This window comes from Anolis carolinensis, chromosome 2 (genome assembly GCF_035594765.1).
Source record: "Anolis carolinensis isolate JA03-04 chromosome 2, rAnoCar3.1.pri, whole genome shotgun sequence".
Classification (NCBI taxonomy): Eukaryota; Metazoa; Chordata; class Lepidosauria; order Squamata; family Dactyloidae; genus Anolis; species Anolis carolinensis.
Genome location: NC_085842.1, coordinates 266,901,150 through 266,925,824, shown reverse-complemented (window position 1 = coordinate 266,925,824; position 24,675 = coordinate 266,901,150). Strand labels below are relative to the sequence as shown.

Genomic DNA, 24,675 nt, shown 5'->3' with positions numbered 1-24,675 from the left:
CTAACAGCTGATAAACTGGCTGGAATTTCTGGGAGTTTTAGGCCAAAACACCTGGGGACCCACAGGTTGAGAACCACTGGTGTAGAGGTTTAAGCATTGGACTATGACTCTGGAGACCGGAGTTCAATTCTCCACTTAGCTATGGAAACCCAATGGGTGAATGTCAGTGAGGCACACACTCTCACTCCAGAAAACCCTGTGACAGGGTCACAATAAGTCACAAATGGCTCAAAGGCACCCAACAACAATATTTAAAATTATTAGCCAGAGAGCTCCTCTAGTGCCTCATCAAAATACAACCCTAGGATTTCTTAGGATGTTGCCATGTGTTTCATCACATAATAGTCACATTCCCATTTTTGGTCCCCCAAATTGGTATGTTTACTTTCTTTGAATAATAGTCACACCCTTAATTAATTTCCTCAAAGTATCACTCACCCATGCACCTGCCCCCTTCTGAGCTACAGTGTGTCACTCAACTGGTGCATTGCTCTGCCCCCTAACTCGAATTTCTTTCATCACGTAATAGTCGCACACCCCCTTTTCAGCCAAAAGAGGGATGAAAATTGCAAATACTATGCAACAAGATACGGTAAACTGAAATCATAGCACTACATGTGTATGTGACCCAAAAAAAAGCCCTAAGAAAATGGGAAAGTCATTTGTTTCCATGTTTTGTCCTTTAGAAGCTTTCCATAGATTTTGCAAGGGTGGGTTCTTAATCCACATGGTAAGCTTTTCCCCAACCTTAATCTCCCATCCGTTCTAGGATTCTTATTATAATCTGTTAGAGAACTGAGCATATCAAGTTCCTCTAGTCCCTTTCCCTCCTTCTCCTCATCCTTTGCCATCAATCTGATACTTTTACATTCTGTGTCTCAATACACTTAACTGATAAACCTGATTGGGGTTATTTAGAGCTCTCTCCTAATTTTTGGATGCAACAACCAGAGACAGGTTTGTAACACAGGTGTCAATGAGCAACTTCTCAAGCAAAATAGAGGTGACTATAACAATCCCCCTTTATAGCAGATGTTGCTCAGATGAGATGGTGTGAGAAAGTCAGTCAAACCATTCCCATTTTTAAAATAACGTTTTCATTTAACATTTTAAATGAAATGTTAAATGAAAATATTATATCTGTAAAACAGCATATAAGGGGAAATCTGTAAAAATCACACAGAATTTAGGACAATACTGTACTACAGTAATAAAACAACAACAAAAGAGAGATTTTTTTAAAAAAAAATTAAACCACAACAATAAGCAAGAAAGGGAGAAAAATTAAAAAAATCCCTGCTAATATGGAGGTGTTACCAATTTCACAACTGGGGTCATGATTGCCAACTATATCTATTTGCTCTAATTGACTTCTACAATAACAGAAAATCCTACTACTCTTAAAATACTAGTACCATTAACTTTTCCCAGCACTGTTTCACATATACATCCACTAAATCCCAGTCTTTAAAAGAAAATGGACATCAAAAAATCAACTTATCAGTCTCTGCAAGGTTATAAAGTTTTATCTGCCAGTCTTCTTGCAGTGAATGATTGTATCTTTCCATTTCTGAGCAGAAAGTAGACTAGTGGCCATAAACATATATTGGATGAGTCAGTCAGCCATTTCCTGAGCAACAGGGGAGCAGACTTCCGTTGATTATAAATGGGGAATTGGGAGATTTTTACAGCCCCTATGTAAAAATCTGTATCCTCTAAATTAGGAGAAATGTAGGGATTGTGAATATAAAGCAGTCTTGAATTGGTTATGCATTCGGAATTACCCAGTGGGATTCTGGCCAATGTTAGTTCTTTCAAGACATTACATCTAAGCTGCAGGCAGGCAGGCAGGGGATATTTCAACTTTTTTCTCTTTTAATACACCAGGTATTATCTACTACATGGCCACTGGGTCTTCCAAATGTGCAGCAACTAAACTACTACCATATTTTAGGATGGCCCCATTCATCTTCCAAACTTTGCAAGAAATGGTCCTCTTGCATTTTCATTTTCAGTGAAGTTTGGAAGTTGAACCTGACAAAATTAACAAGAACAATAGGCAACAAGACAGAACTCTTTCCTTTTTTTACTTCTGAATTGGGTTGCTGAAATCAAGCCAACTTGAGGAGTAAAATGGGAGAGGATACAAATGGAAAAGTCTGGGAATGAAAGCTTTATTTCAGGTACTGAAAAATCCCTGGGATGAACCTGTGCCCAGAGGTATCTGGTTCCTTTTTTTGCATCCTTCTTCCATGGTCAGAATTGTAGGAGAAAACAAAATACAGTACAATCCTGTACCCACAGAACCAAAATATGCAGTTCCACTTAGTGGTTTCATTGTCCAGGGTTTCCTATGGTCCATGGTTTCATATATTTGCACATGGTCCAGGCATGTATCCCCATGGATACAGTATATCTTTCAAATATAACAATGACACGCATACACATTGTTATAACCATACATGGCTGCAGAGCCTTCTATTTTCTCTATTTCAAAAGCTTGATCCACAGTTGCTGATCCAACAAGTCGTTTCATGCAAAAAAAAATTAACACTGCAGAGACACTGCATTGCACCTTCTGATGTATCATGCCTGTAAGAGTATGGTGTTATTATGTTGTTTCTTCACTAGATGGCATTAGATTTGCTTTAGTGGATGCAAATTAGTGTTCTCCGTGTCTTTCATGCTACATAGTTATCCCGTCTGAATACTTCTTGTGTTGCCATATAGCTCCCGCCTATGAATTCCTGATATTTTTAGCTCTATGACATAGACTTCTGTGCTAGAGAGCCTACCCAAACTGTCAATCCTAAAATACCACGTATTACAGCCACAGTACTTAAAATGTTGTCAAAGTGCAATAAGCATGCCGTATGAAAGAGAACTCTGTTTGAACTCTGTCAGTAAAAGTACTTATCGAGCTCCCTCACTGGAGTGAGCTTCTTAAACTTTTCCACCCATGACCATTTTTGCCCTGAGAAGTGTTTACATGATCTCACGTATATAGGTAACTAGCTTGGGGACCCAGGAGTGCCCAGGTTATTAGAATAAGGCCTTGTTTGTTTTGGAATGTTAAGTAATATCACTGAAGTTTGATGCAGATCCATTGTTGGCTGGGTTCAGTGCTGTCTGGGTAAGGGTGAACTACAACTCCCAGATTCCCAAAGCAATCATCTCCAAATCCTGCCAGTATTCGCAGTTGACCATGTTGCGTCTGTGTGCCATGATTAATCCAGATCCGTTGTCGACTGGGTTCAGGACTCTCTGAATAAGGGTGAACTACAACTCCCAGATCTGAGGTCAATCACCCCTAAACCAGGCCTGTATGCACAGTTGGCCATGTTGGGTCTGTGTGCCAAGTTTGGTCCAGATCTGACGTCTGGATCAAACTTGGTCTAGTGCTTTCTGGATGCAGGTGAACTATAACTCCCAAAATTCCCACTAACCCCTGCAGTATGTTCAGTTGGTTAGGGGGCTTCTCTGTGCCAGTTTGGTCCCGGTCCATTGTTGGTGGGGGGTCACAGTTTCTCTGGAGGTAGGTGAACTATAACTCGCAAAATCAAGATCCATTCCGACTAACCCCTGCAGTATGTTCAGTTGGTCATGGGGCTTCTCTGTACCAAGTTTGGTCCCAGTCTGTTGTTGGTGGAATTTTTCTTTTTTATGAAGAACAGCTAAAGCATCTTTTGCAGAGCCCACGATAAACACTGTATGACAGATTCATGGCAGGGGGTTGGACTGGATGGCCCATGAGGTCTCTTCCAACTCTATTATTCTATGATTCTATGAAATGCCTAAAAGCAGCCACTAAGTCATGTTCAAAAACCTTTTCATGATGCCCAAATTTTCAGGACCCCAAAATTGAGATAAGGGGACCTCATTTGGGGTCGGGACTCACAGTTTAAGAAGATGAAGTCCAAAACATCTGGAGGAGCAGAGTTTGAGAAACATTGCCTGAGCCATCCATGACAACACACAATCAATGTTCTTATTATGGATAGTTTATGGTGGCAAACCAACATGGTTTCATGAACACCAGGTGTCTGGTGTTAATGAAACCATGTTGGTTTGCCAACATTGTAAAGACTGCAAACCAGGGAATTCTAGCTTATTTTATCAAAGATGTAATTGCTTGTGCCTCACTCACTGACAGCCTCCACCCAAAGTATTCAGAGATATTTTAACTGACAGGCTCACTACTTCTTCATATGTAGAGGAAAGCTAATCCTCTGCTTGTAGTATGTTGGGAGTATTCTGTTTTGTCCACATCTGAATTGTATTGTGTTAGCTCTAGAAAAAAGAAAGCTCCATAGCAGATCTTATAATAGTACTTCTTTTACAAAATAAATACTTTTTTCCCTTAAGAGAAATAGCACAGGCAGGTTCTGTAGGTTTGTGTTTGTTAAAATGGTATGGTAAAACAGGGGAGAGTGGCTAGTATCCAGCACATATCCAGCATTCCTAAAGAACATGTTTACAGCTGGAGCACATGTTTTCTGACCTGTGTGTGAGAATGTCCTATAAGAACATTCATGAATAGTAACAGAAAATATCTTCCTGCCTTACAAGGAAAAGGAAAAAGATATATGGTTTCCTATGTTCATGCATGACAACCAGAAAAGTAAGTATTTATTTCCTTATTAGTTCTGTATTTCTTTGATTCCAAGATGCACTTTTTCCATATTAAAAACATTTCTAAAAATGGAGTGCATCTTGGAACCATGAGTACTTTTTGTGTAAATAAAGTTTATTTTATTTTTGCTGGCAATGAAATTAATGTGTGTACTACAATTGATGGTGTCTTAGAATTGATGAAATACAGTAATATCCATGAGGGATATGTTCCAGAACATTGTGCGAATATGCAAAACTATGGGTAATAACAAACCCTATTGAACAAACCATTTCCAGAGGAGGCATATCACAGAGTTGCATTGAAGGATCTACAAAATGCTAAGAGAGAGCACCTCTATAGATATCACTAGGTCACAACTTCCAGTAATAACAGTGGTTCTCAACCTGGGGTCCTCATATGTTTTTGGCTTACAACTCCTGGAAATCCCAGCCAGTTTACCAGCTGTTGGGATTTCTGGGAGTTGAAGGCCGAAAACATCTGAGGACCCCAGGTTGAGAACCACTGCAGTAGAAGCATATCGTAGGATCATCTGGCAGATCTAGTAATTACCTAGGGAGGACATTTTTTCAGCAGCAGGTAAATGAAACTCTACACAGGAGAACTTGACAATTATGTACAATCTAGGCATTGATCCAATTATTATCCTGATACAATAAAAACCAACAGATAACAGAATCCATCATTCAAGCCATGAGGAACCAGTCCATGTGAAAACATTGGGTTTTCTTTGTGTACCCTGCCCAATCCTGCCCTGCAAAAAGATGTTTCCAGAGCAGCCCCTTTAATGGAGAGCATCAAACCATCACCCATATTCATTTTGTGCTCCCTAGTCCTCAAAGTTTTTTGTTTTTTTATAGTACTGTCAGCATGACCCATTTTGACCCACTGAGTACTGTGCAAATCTCAAATGGCTTGGCAGCTAAGGGAGCAGCAGCAATACTCTTAGGCTTGCATTTCCCAGAAGAAGCCTTTCCCAGCATGACTTCAAAGGGGCTATTCAAAAGTAGCTGTGAATGAGTCCACACTCTTGAAAGAATCACAGTACAACTGACAGCAGAGTAAGCTTCACAAAGGCAGGGCTGGGCCCCACTTCAGGGAGCAGCACCTCAGAGAGATGTCTATTTTGTGCCTCCACCTTCTGCTTTAAAGAATTCAAAAACTGACTCTTTGTGTGCAGTTGGGTAGATGTCTCTTCAAACCAGATCAGGAGCATGGCAACTTTTAAAAAAAATAATATAGGAAGGAGCAGACTTTGTTCCACAACAGACTGTCCTATGATACTCCCATAAAGGTAGCCAAGCACTTTTACTGTTCTCAAAATCAATTTTTTTAAAAACTAGTTACACTAGTAATGTATGATATAGAGTCTTATGTTCCACAGGGCTAGTTTGGATTTTCTGTATAATCAAAAAGATTGTTATTGAGGACTAAAGGCATGAAGATGTTTCTATCCCTTTTTCCTAAAGACTTTTTCCAGTGAGACAATTTGAAAGAACAATACTGTAGTTTAAAAACATAGGAATTTTTCCCCTTTTTGGAAAAAGTAGAAGAGTTTAAAGGTTTTACTGACTCAAAATATATATTATGAAGATTTTTATGTAAAATTTTATATACCACAAAAATTAATGGTAAAAAAATCTGAGAAAAAAAACAAGGATTCAGAAGTGACCCATCATAAATGATGTACCACTTCATCACATTCATTAAATACTACTGAGCCACGCACTTAAGAAACTGCAATCTACTGTGTTCATCACATGACATATGCTTCAAGTGTAAGATGGATATACCTTGGCATTTAAAAAGGGGTGCAAAGGGTTATCTTTTCAGATGCGTTCTAAGCTGGTTGGCAAGTGACTTTTTTGCAAATTATCCAGATAGAGATGGGCAAAATGTCCAATTCTGTAATATGGTGGTATTCGTCATTCTCAGCTTTAAAATGATATGATTATGCAATTTGGGGGAGGAGCCAAAATGCCCCTTTGAGAAAAAGCTCCACCATTACCTTTTGCTCTCAGAGGAGGGAAGATCAGCAGTATGCTGTGTTCCTTTCTGTCTCATGCACTTTTTGGAGACCTTCCTTCCTTTCCTCCTTTTGTGTTACGTGTGTGTGCTATGTTTTACCTCCTTCTCCTCTCCTCCTTTCCCTCCTCCCTTTCTTCTTCCAACATGGGGAAGGAGAGAGAGAGAAAAAAAAGGAGGATTGCCAGAATGGCAGCAAAGGGAGTGCCCCCAGACTTCTCCTTCCCTCCTCCTCCTCCTCCAGTTGACCCCATGGGCCATCTATTCTGATAGCCATCCTGCCTCTGGATGATGATGATGATGATAATGAAAATAAGTTCTTCGTTTGGAAGTCTTATTTCCTGTTTAATTGTGTAGTCCTTACTTTGAAAGTAGTAGTTGTGCTCCATAAACTTCATTTTTGTGCCCACAAACTATGTTAAATTGGTGGTGACTCTACAAGGTAATCAATCATTGAGAAACTAGAGTAAAATGTGCTAAAGCAGGATGTCCCTCCTGCAAAGACCAAGTTTTTGCAGTTTAATGAACTTTTCCCATGTATTTATGATAGAACCAATTAGGAAATAACATTTATAACCCAGGAACAAAAATCATAGTCCAGAACAGGAGGTGTTTCTTTTCACAAAGAAAACAGGAGGGACAGTGGGCGGGAACAACTTTCTACTATGTGATGGCAAATCAACTGAGAACTCCTGAATAAAATGGATAGTTTGCTAGCGTGTGATGGAAGTTGGAAAATCGTCCATTAAATATCAAAACGGAGTGTGCCTAAGCTGTATGGTAAACCTACTCTTCCAAACACTTGACATGTTCAGTGGGTTGAAGTCTCTAGTAATTTATAACAAATTACTTGTAATTAATCAGTTACTCTTGGTAAATTTCTTTTCCCAATAACTGAGGTATTATTACACTACCTTATGATTTTATAATGTGGTGAAGAAAAACATAATTCTTCAATATACTTTTATTTTAGTTAATTTGACAATTATAGGAGTGGGGCCTTCATAATTATTTTTGTTTTGTGCCACAATCAATGTTCTGGCAGATTTTAAAAAGTAAGTAGATTTAATATTGTAGACATATCCGAACTACAAGGCATTATAAAAATCATAACTATTCTTTGAATTTAGAGTGAGATTTTGCTAATTTTAAAAATAACGTCCCAGTTCAGTTAAAATGCAGTAATTCATTATAAAATGCCTAAGTAAAATATAGAATGAGCTACCACAGGGTATATTTTTAAAAGATATATCTAAAAAGAGATTACATAAACCCAAGTAAACAAGTCTAGTCATTGCAGAGTGCCTGGAAGAGAATATAGTTAGCATTGCTCAGTGACATATTTTACTTCTGTACAATTTAGACACAAAAGGCTCCAGAGAGAAATCAGAAAAGCAAATGCTGTATCATGAAGGAGAAGGAAGCCAAACAATGCAATGCCAACTGCTTTGCTGATTATTTTAAAACAGATGGAGAAATACATGATAAATCTTATATTTTTTCTGTTTCAAAATATGCTCAGAGAAGGTCATAAAACCAGCTACGGTAATAGCAATAATAGAGTGTCCTCACTGTGGCAGCAATAAAACCAATTTAGTGTTTGTTACAGCAGACAGAAATCTGAATGGTTGTTATCTCACAGCTGGCCCTTGTCTTCTCTAAGGACCAGTCTGATGCAATACAGAGATTACAAAGAGAGAGCCATACTGAAATCTTCAGTACTAACTTGATCTAATGGACTCTGGCAAGTTTGTGCTTAGTTATTCCCACAGAAACCTTAATCCAGCTCAAATAAAGGAAGGTGTGTGTGTATGTATTGCTTTGTTGAGTTAAGCACATGTCAACCTGCCCAAAGATAGCACCAGGCAGCATGATTAATGACTGCAGATATTTGTGAGCTGAAAAAGCTTGCTGAGCAAAACATCTGCTGCTGCTTGAAGAGCAGTGGAGCAGCTCAAGATCAGTTGTGGTGACTTTGAGTTAGTCAGAAATACAAGAGATACTGTAATTCTTGTGCAGTTTCAGAGAATCAACGTGTGGGTTTGGGAAGAAGTGCTTGAAGATCTTGCTGTCAACATCCCTGTGTCAACTCATATTCTCTAAAACAGAAAATGCTTGGCCTTACAGATTTTATTTGCATCAACTCCCATCATCCCTCAACATATCTAGCTGGGCAAGGACTGGCAGGTTGTAATCTCTCTGGAGAACCAAACATTCCCCACCCCAGACGTAAAAGAGTATCTTCATGTTTATCTTAATGAATGGCTTGTGGATCAGAGTTTCTCCAGGCATTCCTGGGCTCTATTGCTATCAGCCCCCACCAGGCTTGGCAATCATGAGGAACTATGCCACTACTGGGTTGTTGTATGTCTTTCGGGCTGTGTGGCCATGTTCCAGAAGTATTCTCTCCTGACGTTTCGCCCACATCTATGGCAGGCATCCTCAGATGTGTGAGGCATGGCTCACACCTCTGAGGATGCCTGCCATAGATGTGGGCGAAACGTCAGGAGAGAATACTTCTGGAACATGGCCACACCGCCCGAAAGATATACAACAACCCTGTGATCCTGGCCATGAAAGCCTTCGACAACACATATGCCACTACTATTTGTTCATCTACAGGTAGCAGGCTACAGGTTTCCCGGGTGAGTTTGGCAGAATCATGATCTCAAAAAGCTATGGAGTTTCACTGCCTAAACTCCACACAAATATGTTTCAGCATTGGAGTATAATTATGATGCAGTGTTTTACACATGCAAAAGAATGCCTTAATATTATATTACTTGTCCTCCCCTCCTTTCTGCCATGTATTTATTTGTGTTGTACTTTAAAATGGTCATATGACTGGTCAAATAAAATCATCACCATCACCATCATCATATTAGTTGAAATAAGTAAACAAAGCCAAGTGCAGCAGTAGCTATAAGACAAGCAGGATGTCTGTGTGGAGTGTGTTGTGTCACCATTGTTTAATCCAGAAATCAGTATGTGTACAATGAAGTGCAAATACTGTAGGCACAAGAATTCAATCCAATAACTGACCAACAGATATATCAGAAATCAAATACTTATGCATTTGTTCAGAAATCCTTAAGCAATTTTACTTATAAGGATTATTTGTGGAAAAAACACTTAATAGTATACTTATGGCTTTTGGCCATCTGTTTTAGTCATACATCACAGATTATTCAGCCTATTATATTTATTTTCAAATGGATTACTACCGTACCTGTTCTCCTTATGAATCATGATTCAGCTCAGTAACACTGGAAATACATTACATTTATTGTGTTCTGTAAGACTCCCATAATCATCAAACCCATATCCACAGTTTTCCTTACACACTCGTGGGGGAAAATGGTCCTCTAGGCATTTTTCTAAAACTTCCAGGTGATTCTGTGGCATGCATCCCTAAAAATTACCACTGAGTTACCACTGGAGGCCTAGCAAATTCTGAGAGAGGATACCACTCTAGGAATCTCTAGGACTGGTAGGTAAAAGTTTTCCCTTGACATTAAGTCTAGTCGTGCCCGACTCTGTGGGTTGGTGCTCATCTCCATTTCTAACCCTGGATTCGAACTGCCAACATTTTGATCAGCAAGTTCAGCAGCTCAGTGGTTTAATCCGCTGTGCCACCAGGAGCTCCTATCTAGGACTGGAACTGAGATAATTTAATGGCATTTGATTTTATTTGCAATATTATGTAATCACATTCTGGCTTGGAGCATATGTCCTATGGATAATAGGGTCTTTTACATTCTTTTAGAGCTCAAGAGAGTGAGAGAATGGTAACACTTGCTAACAAAACAGAATATTTAAAAAGTATTATATCTTTGCCATTGGAAGTACTAGATATATACAAACTAGCAAAGACTATTGAAATAACAGATATTGCAGCTGTTGTACTAAGTCAGCAGTGTAATCTAGTGACTAAACGAGTGAATGCACCTTAGATTCCACAACAGTAATTTCCAGATAACATTCTGCTTTGACCAGATATCCTCTCATTTCTGAATGATGTCCAGTTCAGGGCCTGGGCCTGGAATTTAGGAATAAGACAAACTAGAACAAGTGCAGGAGAACGTAAATAGTGGAGACCAAGTCCCATTTAAATCAGAGATTTCAAACAATATGCTGAAATTATGGAATTTGAATAAATATTGGGAAGAATGTTCTCATAGTACAAGTTGTGTGATAGAACAGATACCTTGGGGAAATGTGATCTTCCTGATTGACAATTTTGAAGCAGAAGGGTAGCTTCTATCAGCTGTGCTGTAACATCTGCATCAACAGGATTTGGTTTAGACCAGTGGTTCTCAACCTGTGGGTCCCTAGGCGTTTTGGCCTACAACTCCCAGAAATCCCAGCCAGTTTAGCAGCTGTTAGGATTTCTGAGAGTTGAAGGCAAAAACATCTGGGGACCCAAAGGTTGAGAACCACTGGTTTAGACGGTCTAGGGGCCCTTCCAACTGATTCCCTGGGACCACAGAAATTCAGAAACACATTCCAATTTGGAGAAGATACTTACATACACTTCTTTCTGAAACATCTATACAAATACTCCTTGGAAATTTGGATATTTCTAAGATTTCTAAAAGATGAAAAATTAGCTTCTCAGTCACCTAATTCACAAAAGACTTTTAAGCAGCTTTCAGATATCAACTGTTTCAATTCACATATTCTAGAAAGTTGATGCGACTTTGAGCAAGCAAATTCTTCAGTAAAATCTGCTTTCCTTCTCGGAATTGTACCACTGCTGTCTGTATTAACTGTATTAAAATGTAACAAAGAGATAAGTTCTAACAAAGAACAAGACTCAGATGAGTTCTGGAAGTGCAACACAAGTATATTGCATAGATAAAATTTTCTACATCTTGCCTTCATATAATCAAATGAGAAAAAACAGTACTGTTGAATGCTTCCAATTTGAGATGACCTAATTCATGCATGTCAATTGGCAATTCCTTTTTTTTTTTTTTTTTTTTGCCAAAAACATGTGGGGAAAGCTACAAATTTACAGCTGAATTCATTTGAATGTATAAAACCAATAGATTGATATGTTAAATTCCAAAGCCCAAAGTGGAATCAGCACTTTTAAATCTACAATCCAGAAGTCTGTTGGATCCATTAAAAACTTTAAAAGAAATTGGAGAATGCAATAAGAGCAAGCAATTATATTTGTCATATTTTATTAGAAAAAAATGAAAAAGTTACATTTTCATTCACAATATTTTCAAACAAGGCCTTATGGTTTTCATTAAAGCTTCAAATAATATTTTCAGAAAACTGTCTACATGATGTTCACTTGTATAGAGCCTTGCAGATCACAGTGATTACTAACAGGTTAGTTAGTTGTAGCAGCTATATTGTGAATGATCCACACATGTTTCAGCTCAGTTTGCATGTAAAGTGCTCCCTCTCTCGGGTAGAAAATTTGTGTCTTCTCTTTTAAAAAGAATCCACACATCCCTTCTTGACAGTTTAGAAATTTTCCCTTTTGGTGAAAAGTAAGAACCTCAATATTGGCAGACGGATGGATTTTTCTCTGGTCCCTAAACTGAACAGCAATAATCACTTTCCTAGAGTAGTTCCCAAGCATTTCACTAATTCCTAGCACTAATCCCAGTCTTAATTCAAACAGTAGGGTGTATAAAGGAAGCAGAAACACCCAAATCCACATGTTGATAAATTATGATTAAAGATTTTTAAAACGGAATATAATCACAATAAATAAATTATGGCATAATTACAATGAATAAATAAACATAGCTTAAAATTATAACTTTGAACTATTCTTAGTGATCCAGAAGGACAAACAATTGCCAAATCTTGGGAAACTCCTGCATGTTCAATTTTTTAAAGAGTATGTAGGAAAATATATTAAATACATTTTACACCAAAGAAAATTCTAATCAGAAGTACAGTATTTCACAAATGTTTTTTTCAGAGCAACATGTTTCACACATTAAGCAGACTATATGGAACTTTGAACAATTTGTATAGATTGTATTCTAGTTAACAGACCTGGACCAAAGATGACACCTTAAGGCAAAAGTGTCTCAAATGCAAGGAACAGTTCATTTATTCTAAACACACTACAAACCTTTATTTTACAAAGATATAAAATGCACAAACCAAAGTGTTTCTTTAAAAAAAAACCATAAATATTATTTGTGACTGCATTTATTCTCTCAGAAGACTTTGTTATTTATGCAGAATTTTCAACACCAAGATCTGACATTTCAAGAGAAATTGCACTTATTTAAATATATTTAAAATACCGTATATAGGCTACCTCCAGCACTGACACATACGGGAACCTTGCTATTAATCACTGATACGGCTATAGCAGTTTGAAAAGTAGTACTAAATCTGTCTTAGATACAGTCATTATGACTCGCCTTCCTATTTGCCAGTTTGCTACCTCAGCATGGATTTACAGTCTACTTTGTTGCCATGCTAAGATACTTCCTAAGACAAATGACTACTCAATGTAGTCAAAATAAGCTCCTTTAAAAGTGAGCATACTCAAATGCATAGCCAAAAGGAAAATATTATTATTAGAAGCCTACCTCCTTTTAAAAAAATTGAGTGTGAATGCTAGTGATGATTATATAAGGACTTATTAAAATTAGGCAGGTTTCCAGTCTATGAAGGGCAGTGAGACTACTGAGCCAAAGCACCTAGGATCATTCTATGCCAACTGAGTGGCTTCAGGAAGAATGTTCAGGGCAGTAAAGTTGAAAGAGATGAATGTTTCTCTCTGCAATTTAGAAAACAAACAAGAACAGAATGACTCAGAAGCAAGGGTGCGGCAGAAGCACTTAGGAGATACGGTGTAATTAAGACGTAATGCAAAAGATGGTGTCTTGGGCATTACATGTCTTCATCTTGGTACTGCAAGTATTTTGCTGCAATAGTTTCTTCCAGATGAATTCCTGCACTTCCCATCAATGCAAAAGCTGGGTACATTGTACCAGAACAATCCACCTGACGCTCGTAGAGACACTTCATCCTGTCTGCGTCGTAGAATCCAACTTTGCCTTTGTCGCAGTCAAGGCAGATGCCAATGCTTGACGGCATGGGAAGAATTCTATTCACAGCATCTTTAGGCGTAACTGGAGCAGGAGAGGCCTTTGGAATAAAAAACTTCTTCATACCTAAGGTTACCAGGGTAAAAGGCTGCAAGGATTCAACAAAGATGTCTTCGCTCCCACTGTCATGACCACTATCTTGTTCATATCTACAAGAAAATGTATATGTATTAGAAGTACTGTCACATTTTTAGTATTTCCAGTATAGTAAAACACATTAACATTTGGAAAATAAAGCCCCAAACTTTAAAACCTTATATAAATCCAGATCTTCTGGCATGTAACTGCAGAGTACAGGAGACACACACACAGAGAGAAGCATCTATTCCACAGTGGACAGCAGTCAAAGGAAAAAGTACCCATCACAGCATAAAAACTGGGGAGATTTAGGCTGGTTTAATTAATGTTGGTAGAGGAAAGAGGTTTGTTCTCATTAACCACTTGATAGTAGGAGAATGAACAAAATAATTCTAATGATTCTCTTTCCTTAACCATAAAATTACTGCTCTTCTATAAATATTTTGATGGCAATATTAACTACAGATGAAGCCTAACGATCTATGGCATCATCAATGATCTCTAAGGTGGATCTCTGGCATGGCTTATAAAAACTGCTTCTTTCTTTAGATGCTTTCTTTATATAATATTGCATTCTACATATGCTACCATAATTGAACTTTGTAACATTTTTCATTATTTCCATAATTCCTGGATACAGATAAATCGTACACCATTATTTCAATGATAGTTATAGTATAATATTTGGATCTTGAGAGAGAAGGAAAAGGATTGCTGCATTCAAAGTGAATATTTGGGTAAAGATTAACATAAAATATGCATAGTTACACACAAATATAATAGATTCTGTGACATTGATTTTCTTTTATGACCATACTCAAATCCTTGTTTCAGGAGACTAATGTCACCCAGTTCACTTTGCTGAGGCAGTGTCTATATGGGTCGCATGGAGGAAAGAGAGAAGACCTGGTGGGTGAGTATATTTGTAAGTGGTGTGCATAAGAGAAAGGACAGAGAGATAGAAAAAGAGAAAATCAATACCTACTTGAAATGTTTATATCGAACCAGACTTACTTTCATTTTCTGAGAATAAAGTTGAGGAAAACAAACAGCTAAGAAAATTGAAGGAAAAGCGCTTTCAGGGATAACTTTGAAAACTGTAGGATCACCACCAGCAGCAAAATGATAGGAAAGGGGGGGTGAGGGGGAGTTAAATCTTTCCTTGCCAGTTTTCACTTAAAAAGGAAAATAGGGTTGAAGAAACACTTAGACCCAACTTTACCATTTAATACTGAAAGCGAGAGATTCCTGAGGTAACTATAGAAGATATAGGAATGTTTTCATGTAATGCTGCATTTTGGATTCTGGGCTATGCAAACAAATGGAAACAACCCATATGAAGCCTATCCAATTCTGGGCACTGCAATTTGAGATGGCGACAAGCTGGAATGTGCCCAGAGAAGGGCGACTAAAACGATCAAGGGTCTGGAGAACAAGCACTATGAGGAGCAGCTTAAAGATCTAGGCATGTTTAGCTTACAGAAGAGAAGGCTGAGAGGAGACATGATGGCCATGAATATATGAGGGGAAGTCATAGGGAGGAGGGAGCAAGCTTGTTTTCTCCTGCCCTAGAGAACAGGATGCAGAACAATGGCTTCAAATTACAGGAAAGGAGATTCCACCTGAACATTAGGAAGAACTTTTTAATTGTGAGAGCTGTTCAGCAATGGAACTCGCTGCCCCAGGGTGTGGTGGAGGCTCCTTCTTTGGAGACTTTTAAACAGAAGCTGAATTGCCATCTGTCAGGGGTGCTTTGAATGCAGTTTTCCTTCTTCTTGGCAGGAGGTTGGACTGGATGGCCCATAAGCTCTCTTTCAACTCTGTGATTCTATGAATGTTGGCTGTTTGTGAGTTACACCTGCTGATTCAAAAATTGCATCAGTTTTTTCCCCTATCAGCTTTAGTTTTTGAGATACAGATCATATGGCATCTATCAGCTCATCCATAGAAAACCATGATAACCATATCTGATAAAATAAAGCTGATGCCGTCTATCAAATGCAATTTTCTAAATCAGCAGCCCAAATAACCCTAGGAATAGGCCTAAAAACCAAGACACCAAGAACGAGACTGTGATATCAGTTTTATTGAGCCAACCAGATAAGCAACTGCATTGGTTGGTTTAATAATTGATTTATTTTCTTTTAACCCACTATTTATGAATAACAGGTTAGATATCTACTACAACAAAACTGAATTCTGGCTATTCCACCTTTATACGGGAGGAGGTAATGATAGAGGGAATATGCATGAGACAAGCATTTCCTGTGGCTTCTGTTCTGTGTGTGCACTTAATGCAAAGTAACTGGTTAGCATTTTGTGTGATGTTGTTATCATGCTCTGGTCCTAGCACATAGTTTTAAGAGAAATCACCTGGGATTATGAAAATGAACAAAATACTGCATGGCTGACTTTCAAAACCCTTACTTTGGCCAACTCATGCTTAGCTACGGTTTATCATAGTGTATTCTGTATGATGAATGTAAGCTCGTTGTATTAAGGTTCATATGAATATTTTTTTGTAAAATTTGTACCAGGATCGTCAATTTACTTTGTTAAAGAAAATGCAAATAGGAAGGCTTAATGGAACACAGCTACACAGCTGAGAGGTCTTATCACTACTTATACTAAGTCAAAGACTATGGGAGGATCTAACAGGAAACGTATGTCTCCAGTGACTACTTCATTAGAGTAAAAAACTAAGAAGTACCAAACTATATTAACGTTTAAAAATTGTCCACCTTTTCTCCATTCTTCCCCCCTCCACCTCCTTCTGGCCCTTCTCTTCATGATGACAGTTTTTCCTCCCCCTGTCACGTAACTGAAATCTTAAGGGAAAAAAATGGCACTTGTCAGTATTATTATTATTAGAGAACAAGGATTATGAACAAAATAACTAATTGCTTTGAAGCAAGCTCAGGTAGCTACCACTACAAATATGTATCAGAATGTATTTATTATTTATGAATTATTTACTTAATTTATATCCCACTCTTCTCACTCTGCAGGGGACTCAGAATATGCCTATGGCAGCCACAGTATGGAAACAGTCATCCAGTGGGAGATTGTCAGTTAACTAGCTCCTCCAAATGCTTCCGATTAAAAAAATTGGTATTGAATTAGGAAAGTAACCATAAATGAACTACCAACTTTGGATCTACTTTTTAAAAAAAAAGTCTTTATCAATGTAATATATGACTGCAGTGTCATCTATAGCATATGTTTAGTGATAACTGGGAAAACTGAGGTAATACAGTGACTTGCAATTCCTGCAGATGAACTTCTCCATCAATATGCTTTTTGTACAATCATAAATTTACAATCATAAAGTAAGCAGCTACCTGGGAGAATTTCCTTCTGGGAGAATTTCTCACTCTTTAAATTAAATAGTTTAAGGATACCGCATTACCAGTGCCTACTTAGATCACTTTTTTCATATAAATTATGTAGCTGTACCTCAGAGTGACCAATACTCAGAAGGGAAAATTATTACAAAAGACTCAGAAAAATCAGACTAACCCAAAGTAGATTACTGTTTCAATGTACTCATTTTTTTTAAAAGTCTCTCTGATTAAAAAAGGGTATGAATTCCAATGGAAATGGATCCCAGACAGGATCACAGGGAAATAGGACAGAACATCATTTTTGGGAGAAATCTGAATTGTTCTGTAAGTATGAAAAACTGGGAAGATGGGAAGGGACATGTTCTACCTGAGCTCCCAACAGCATTAAGTTATGGGACCACAAAATGGCACAACTGGATGGTAAGAACCGTAAACGTGAGTATAACTTGGTAAGATGGGAGAACAAATGGCAATGCTTTGTTGCATGCTCTCATTTGTGAGGTCTGTTTTCTGAATCAATGACCAACTTCCCATTTAACATTATTTTCTGCAGTAAAACTCTCTTCTAAAATTATCTACTTTTAAGAAACAAATCAAGACACTTTTATGAAGGTCAAACACCTTAGAAAATCATTGCAGCGTAAGGTAGGCAAAATCATAAATGAAATTCCTGTCTTATTCTAGATAAAGCCTATTGATGTGAAGGCACAATAAACGCTAACACAATGAAATTATTTCCACAGCTGATGTGACTTGTTTTGGAGCAGTTTCTACTGTCTGGCATAGACTTCATACTTCAGATTTCAAACATAGACTGCAGATTTTCTAGGGATTTTCTAGGGGATTATAACATTAATTTTCTGTTTTCTAGGAAATAATTTAAGTATTTCAGGATTTTTCTTTCCAAGCAGAGAAATGATCTGGTTTTTACACTTACAACAACTTGGGGGTTTGTGTGTGTCTGTCGACCATATAAGGTTTCTAACTTAAGTACCCTAACAATTTTGTGAAATTAACACACAATTGTGTCAGTGTGCACATGGGTTTGTTTTATTTTACTTTTAACTTTAAATGGAAGTCCCACTTCAGCCCCAATGCTATTGCTGAGTGTTTTTAGAACTCTTAGCTGGAGAAAAGATAGGGACAGATAATGACTGACACATAAAGATCCAAAGTTTCCTTGAGCAAGCAGAAGAATTGACTGCATGCAAGTGGACAGCTAGAAACAATCATCCATCACAATAACCAATTATTATATAACTGGAATAAACTAGGCGTTATTTGGAAGAAGAACATTTTATCTTATTGGAAAACAGCATCTAAATGAGACATTGCACAACCAAGAAAAGATTACCTACCTTGGGCTAGTTAAATCTCGAGAATTATGGAACCATTCTTGGATCTTAACATCAGATGCAACTCCTGCTTTCACAAGATAAGAATATGGCTCCACATGGAAAGCCCAGAAATGCTTCCCTTTCACAATACCAGTGTCTCCAATGATGTAGTCTAAGGTTGTATAGCAGCCTGCCTGGATACGGTCAGCTCCCAGAAGCAGAGGAAATCCAGCCTTGTTTTCCACAGCATTTCTCCTCATATTCAGTATGAGATGTTCAGCATTATAACCACACTTGTCATCGAAAAGAAAACTAAAAACTGAAAAATAAATATTGGACTTTAGTTCCAGAATTTCTAATCAGTCATAATACATATATTTATGTATAAGGCTAGAAATTATAATCACAAAACTCTCAAAGCTCAACTTATCCATGGACCAATGTGAATATTACACCTTAACTCTTATCAAAAAAGGAACCTTCCCATTCTCTGAATAGAATGGCAAAAGCCAAAAGCTTAGTCTGTCCCAGGAGAGCTTTTTAAAAGGCACCAATCTTCATACTCAGTCTACTGTGGCACCACTTCTGGCCTTTTCAAATATGAGTGGAAAAATGGCAGTGATGGCAGGAACTGAACTAACATATTCCAAGTTTATTATCAGTTGCTCATGAGTACACTTTTAACATACATACATGCGCAGGTACATATGCTAAGATCTCAACCTCTTCTAGCTCAGTGCTTCTTAAACTTTATCCATTAATGACCTCTTTTCACATTTTTTATGCGACCCTGGATATATAGGTATATAGAATAGGTATACAAATCAAACATTTACTGATAATAAATCACAAAGAAACTTACTGTAAAACAATCCTTTGGTATACATATAATTTTACCATTTATTAAAGATTAAAGTCAATTTGCATACTAATTGAATAGATGTATATTTTAAAATAAAAAAATTAAATATTGGCTGGAGGACATAAAGCTCTCCTTTTCCCCCTGAATTGGGGGACCACAATGAGATCTGTACCTCCAACTCAAAAGCAGAGTGGGCCACCAACCTAAAATGGACCCACGTCAACCTCCCTCTTGTTCCCATCATGTTTACATATGTGTGTGCAATCCATATCCTTTCCTCTCCGATTTGTTTCCCACAAAAACAAACAGGTGGCATTTACCTATCCCTCACTGCACAGGTTACAGGTAAAGTCTTAAACTCTTAATGGCAGGTGACTGACATTTTTTTAAAAAATTCATCTTATTATGGTTTCTGAACTCAGTTTTTCAGAATCAAAATTTGAAGGGAAGTATTTCTGAAACTAAAAAGATCAATTAAGCAAGATCAGCATTTGCAAGGCTTGCTAAAAAGGCAAGCTGATTTTGCAGATGCCCTTTTCCCTCTGAAAAGGAAGCCTATATGGAAGGTACTTTTGTCTCAGGAGGAGGGGAAGGTGAAAAGAAAGAGAAGAAGGGGGGAGAAAGCAGAAAGGAAAAACAGGAGGAGGAGAAAAAGAGCCCATGATGACTTTGCACCCGAGATAAAAGAAGTTGTCTCCATGCCTCCTACTCTGTCTTCCTCTCTCGGGAATTGGCATATGTTCTGAATTACAGATAGAAAAAGGAAGAAGGGAGAGAGGAAAGAGGAAGGGAAGAGAGAGAGTGATGGAAGGTCTGGCTGGGTGGCATGCTGGTTCCCCAATGCTTTGCTCAGCTGCTTCTAGGTCTTCTGTGTAAAAGAAAAAGTATGCACCTGTCGCACACACATTCCGATTCAGTTATGGAACCCACAGTTTAAGCTTTGCTTTAGCTGACCACTGAGAAACTGCTAAAATACCTGGAGCTGGTGGTGTGTGCAAGATGACTTCTCGGCTCCATGGGCTACAAATAGATCCTTTGTATCCTCTTACTCTGAAGGCATAACTGCTGTTTGTGTCAAGGTCAGAGACTATTTCACTCTTGCTGAAGACTTCCCTCTCTTGCCACACTGGAGGAGTTTCTTCTCTATTAAGTTTACGGTATTCAAGGATGTACGTATCAGCTGAACTTATTTTTTGTGGCTGATCCCAACTGATCAAAGCTTTGTTATACATTTTGGTCTGTTCTTCATTGATTTCTGGTATATCAACACCTGAATCAAACATACAAGAAATAACTTAGATTTTAAAATCAGTTTAATTTCACTCCATTAAATAAATAAGTCTTAAGGTAGGGGGCAGCACTTCATTAGTAGAACAGATATCCTTTTGCAATTTACAAAATCTGGGCTATCATTCTTACTCAACAATAGTTCTGCTCTTACATCCATCTTTCCCCGGCTCCTTCTACTAATACCTTTCCTTGATTCATTATCAAACTGAACATGCTTAATACACCAATACTGAAAGAAAAAAGAACTTCAGCACATGCTTCCGTGTGCATACACATATCTTGCAGGTATTGAAATTTAATTTGATCATAACACTTGGCCCAGAGTCCACATCTTGGGCAGAATATACGTTAATAAATACATTAACACCCAAGATCTGTTTCCCAAATATATAGGATCTGCTTTTTCCTCCATTTTTTCAACATGTAATTAGAAATTTTCATGAAGATAGCATAGTTACATAGCACAACACCAACTTCTAAAGAAAGCTGAAAACAGAAAGATGGAGTGGAGAGCGATTACATGGTCCTTCCATTAAACTTACCACTTGAATGAAAAGACAGGTCTCCAAGAGCCTCCTGCTGTTTTGCTATATCAACAACAAAGTCTTCAAAAGAAGCTTGGGCCGCAGGTCTGAAACTCCTCAATGATTCAGTAGCTTTTTGAATTCTGAAAGCATACAAAGATTTAATAGCAACATGTACATTTTCTATGACAAATTAGCTTTTAGGTTCTTGTAAGCAAGAGAAAAAGGAAAGCTTCTATTAATGAAAATTCTATCACACTAAAAACACATTTTTTATAATTTATAATTATTATTTTGTTTTATAATTACTAGCTACTAGTGTCTTAAATCAGTAAATTAATCATTTGAAAAAGTATTATTTCACATTCACATTCCTATGTTACCATGAAATGGAATCTAGCAGCTGAGTATGTATTAATTAACTCGTAAAGTTCTACGGTATAATTTACATAAGTAGAATTAAAGAGGGTGGGACCACAAACCACTGGGATGTTTTCCTAGGTAAACCAATTAAAATGAATGGGAACTGTATGGAAGTCCTATGACTACAATCTGGACTTAGATCCAAGGGCTACAATCCCTGCATAGAAATTATTTTGCTGATATAAAAGGAAGGTACCAATTTTTGCTCTTGCACTTACAGCACTCCGTATTAATGCTGGGACTCCTCCAAATGATTAAACTGTGAGATATTAGCGCTTGGTGTGGGATATGAGTGCATTTTATCACAAGAGGGCAATAAGAAGACACAGATGCACATACAAAGAATTGGGAATAGTATTTTTATATCCAGCCCAAAGTCTAAAATAAACCATAAAAGGTAAAGGTTTTCCCCTGACATTAAGTCTAGTCGTATCCGGTTCTGTGGGTGGGTGCTCGTCTCCATTTCTAAGCTAAAGAGCCGGCGTTGTCTGTAGACACCTCCAAGGTTATGTGGCTGGCATGACTGCATGGAGTGCCGTTACCTTCTCACCAGAATGGTACATATTGATCTATTCACATTTGCATGTTTTCAAACTGCTAGGTTGGCAGAAGCTGGGGCTAACAGCGGGAGCTCACCCCTCCCCAGCTTCAAACCGCCAACCTTTCGGTCAGCAAGTTCAGCAGCTCAGCGATTTAACATGCTGCACCACCGGGACCTCCAGAACAAATTATACTCTAAAATATATTATTTAAAGATTTTTAGAAATTAAATGGCATACCTCTCATGAAGTTGCTTCGCTGTTTGAACAAAACAAGATTGGTCTGTTTCTTTGAGAACTTCCTGAGCATATCCTACCAGACCATTATTTTCTAGAAGTCCCTGATACTCTTCTATTTGTGATTGCAATTTCTCCAGTCTCATGTTTTTGGAAGCTTCAATAGCCCTGAGTGCAGTTGCTCTCCTCTCTTCTAAAACATCAAACAACTTGTCAAAGTTGTTAGAAGCTTCTTCCTTGGCTCTTTCACCATTGCACTATTAAAAAAACAATTAACATACACGATTTACATTAATATTGAAAACCAATGAGAACAGTTTTCATCAGTTACTAGGAAAACTAGAGGTACGGCTACTATTATTCTACTATAGACAATCACTCGTGGCTGAGTATAATTGCCTTTCAAAGGTAGAATCTTGGTGGTGAGTCCATCAGTGACTGTGGAGAACTATTCTGGATCTGCATGGTCTTTCACAATGAGGACATATATTTGCAGATGGAAAGTGGTCACGACAGGGGTTTGCTTGACAAATTCCTCTTGGCACGTTTTTTCCTTTCACCCTGTTTTCATGTCTCCTCAAAATCCATAGCATTGTTGGTAACAGCTGACCTCCAGTTAGAACGCTCAAGGGCCAGGGCTTCCCAGTTCTGTGTGTTTCTTCCACATTTTTCAAAGTTAGCTTTAAGTTCATCTTTAAATCTTGTTTGCTGGCCACCAACATTCTGTTTTCCGTTCTTGAGATAAGAATAAACTAACTGCTTTGGGAGACAGTTATACAACTACACTGATGAGTTGCAACAAAAAGAGGTATTTAGGTCAATGTACATATTTACCTACCAACTTCAGGAAACATTTAAAATATTTGATGATGTATTATAATGCATAATTATAAATTTATTGTTTCTTAAAAGAACAACAAGTTTTACAGTCTTTAAAAAAAGATTTTGGTGCAAAATACACATTAGTAATAACAAAGAAGTTAGGTAAACAATTTCTAGTCTAATCAAATTCATCACTGCTCTGCATGATGATATGAATGACAACAAATATTCTCACCTGAATAAGAAACTATTTTTAAAAATTCAAAAATCTCAAAATCTATGAAGATTTCTTTCAACTTTTAGGTGAAAGTGTGACTGATCTGAAGTATCTCTGTGATATCTGAAACTATTTCAAACACTATATTTCTAATGCACAGTGTTAAAAATCGAGTTACTTTGCTTTATAGTTCATAAATCTGGTTCTTTAGAAAAAAGCAAATGTTATGTACAGTGCCAATCTAACAAATCTTTATGCATTGCATACCACTAAAAAAGAGTCAAATTATTAAACCCAACTCAGCAACTGAAAACTAAGTATCTTGCGGATAGTTATTTGTTGAAGGGGATATAGATTTTCAAATACTTGTATCTAGTACATCAGACTGATTAGTTCTAGCCAAAATAACACTTGCTGTATCATAACTGAATTCGAACTAAATTTATAAGTTGTACCTAACATGGCAAGTAAAGACCAGGACAGGATATCTTTTACGAAGATTTCATGGAAGAAATTGTTAAACCAAATCACCCTGAAATATACACAATATCTCCAATTTAATACCATCCTGAAAAATGTTTCTAAAAATATTTTAAAAGACATAAGATCTCATCACGGATTCTAGCAATTTACCTGGTTTGGCTTTACGTATTTATATAAGTGCACACAGAAGTAATACAATTCTGTTCGTGTGATTTTACTTCAATGACAGCAGTGATGCACAACCATGCTGCCTATCAGCCACTGTAATCTCATTGAAATTTAATTTCCCCTGGCAGACTAGTTTTCCTGTGTGCTTCATTTTTCATAGTACCTAGCTCTCCCTCAGAAGCACATTTACCGGCAATTCTGGTGAATAATTTTATTTCCCTAAGTGGAAAGAAAAGGAAAAAAAGTCTGGAAACCGTGTAACTTAAGGAGATGGCTATGTTTAGTGTAGAGAAGAAAAATTGGGACATGATAGCCATGTTTAAATATATGGAAAAATGTTTTACTGGAGAGCAAGTTTGTTTTCTGCTGCTCTGGAGAGTAGGACACAGGGCAATGGATTCAAACTAAAGGAAAAGGGATTCCACCTAAACATTAAGAAGAATTCCCTGATTATAAGAGTTGTTCAACAATGGAATATGCTGCTTTAGGGTGTGGTGGAATCTTCTTCTCTGGAAGTTTTTAAACAGCGACTGGACAGCCATTTACCAAGAGTGCTTTGATTCTTGCATGGCAGGGAGTTGGACTTGTAGACTCTTCAA

At 37.6% G+C, this 24,675-nt stretch overlaps 1 protein-coding gene and 1 long non-coding RNA gene across 4 annotated transcripts in view; one reads left to right on the top strand and one right to left on the bottom strand.

Moving 5' to 3' along the window:
• The window catches only part of LOC134296671 (uncharacterized), a 232,654-nt gene that overhangs the window by 199,401 nt on the left and 8,578 nt on the right, over positions 1–24,675 (top strand). Inside the window, exon 2 of the long non-coding RNA XR_010003489.1 lies at positions 14,665–17,819. This is a non-coding gene — a long non-coding RNA (uncharacterized LOC134296671). The remainder of the gene's footprint in view (positions 1–14,664; positions 17,820–24,675) is intronic.
• Positions 11,831–24,675, bottom strand: part of trim36 (tripartite motif containing 36) — a 60,959-nt gene continuing 48,114 nt past the window's right edge. For 2 of the 3 annotated variants that reach the window (XM_062972170.1, XM_008114024.3), the window contains exons 6-11: positions 22,390–22,643; positions 21,206–21,330; positions 20,350–20,643; positions 18,533–18,830; positions 16,572–16,658; positions 11,831–13,901 (exon numbers count right to left, since the gene is read on the bottom strand). In XM_062972170.1, coding sequence (XP_062828240.1) covers positions 13,535–13,901; positions 16,572–16,658; positions 18,533–18,830; positions 20,350–20,643; positions 21,206–21,330; positions 22,390–22,643 — 1,425 coding nt within the window. In that variant the 3' untranslated portion in view covers positions 11,831–13,534. The remainder of the gene's footprint in view (positions 13,902–16,571; positions 16,659–18,532; positions 18,831–20,349; positions 20,644–21,205; positions 21,331–22,389; positions 22,644–24,675) is intronic. The other variant, XM_016994850.2, reaches the window with a different exon arrangement.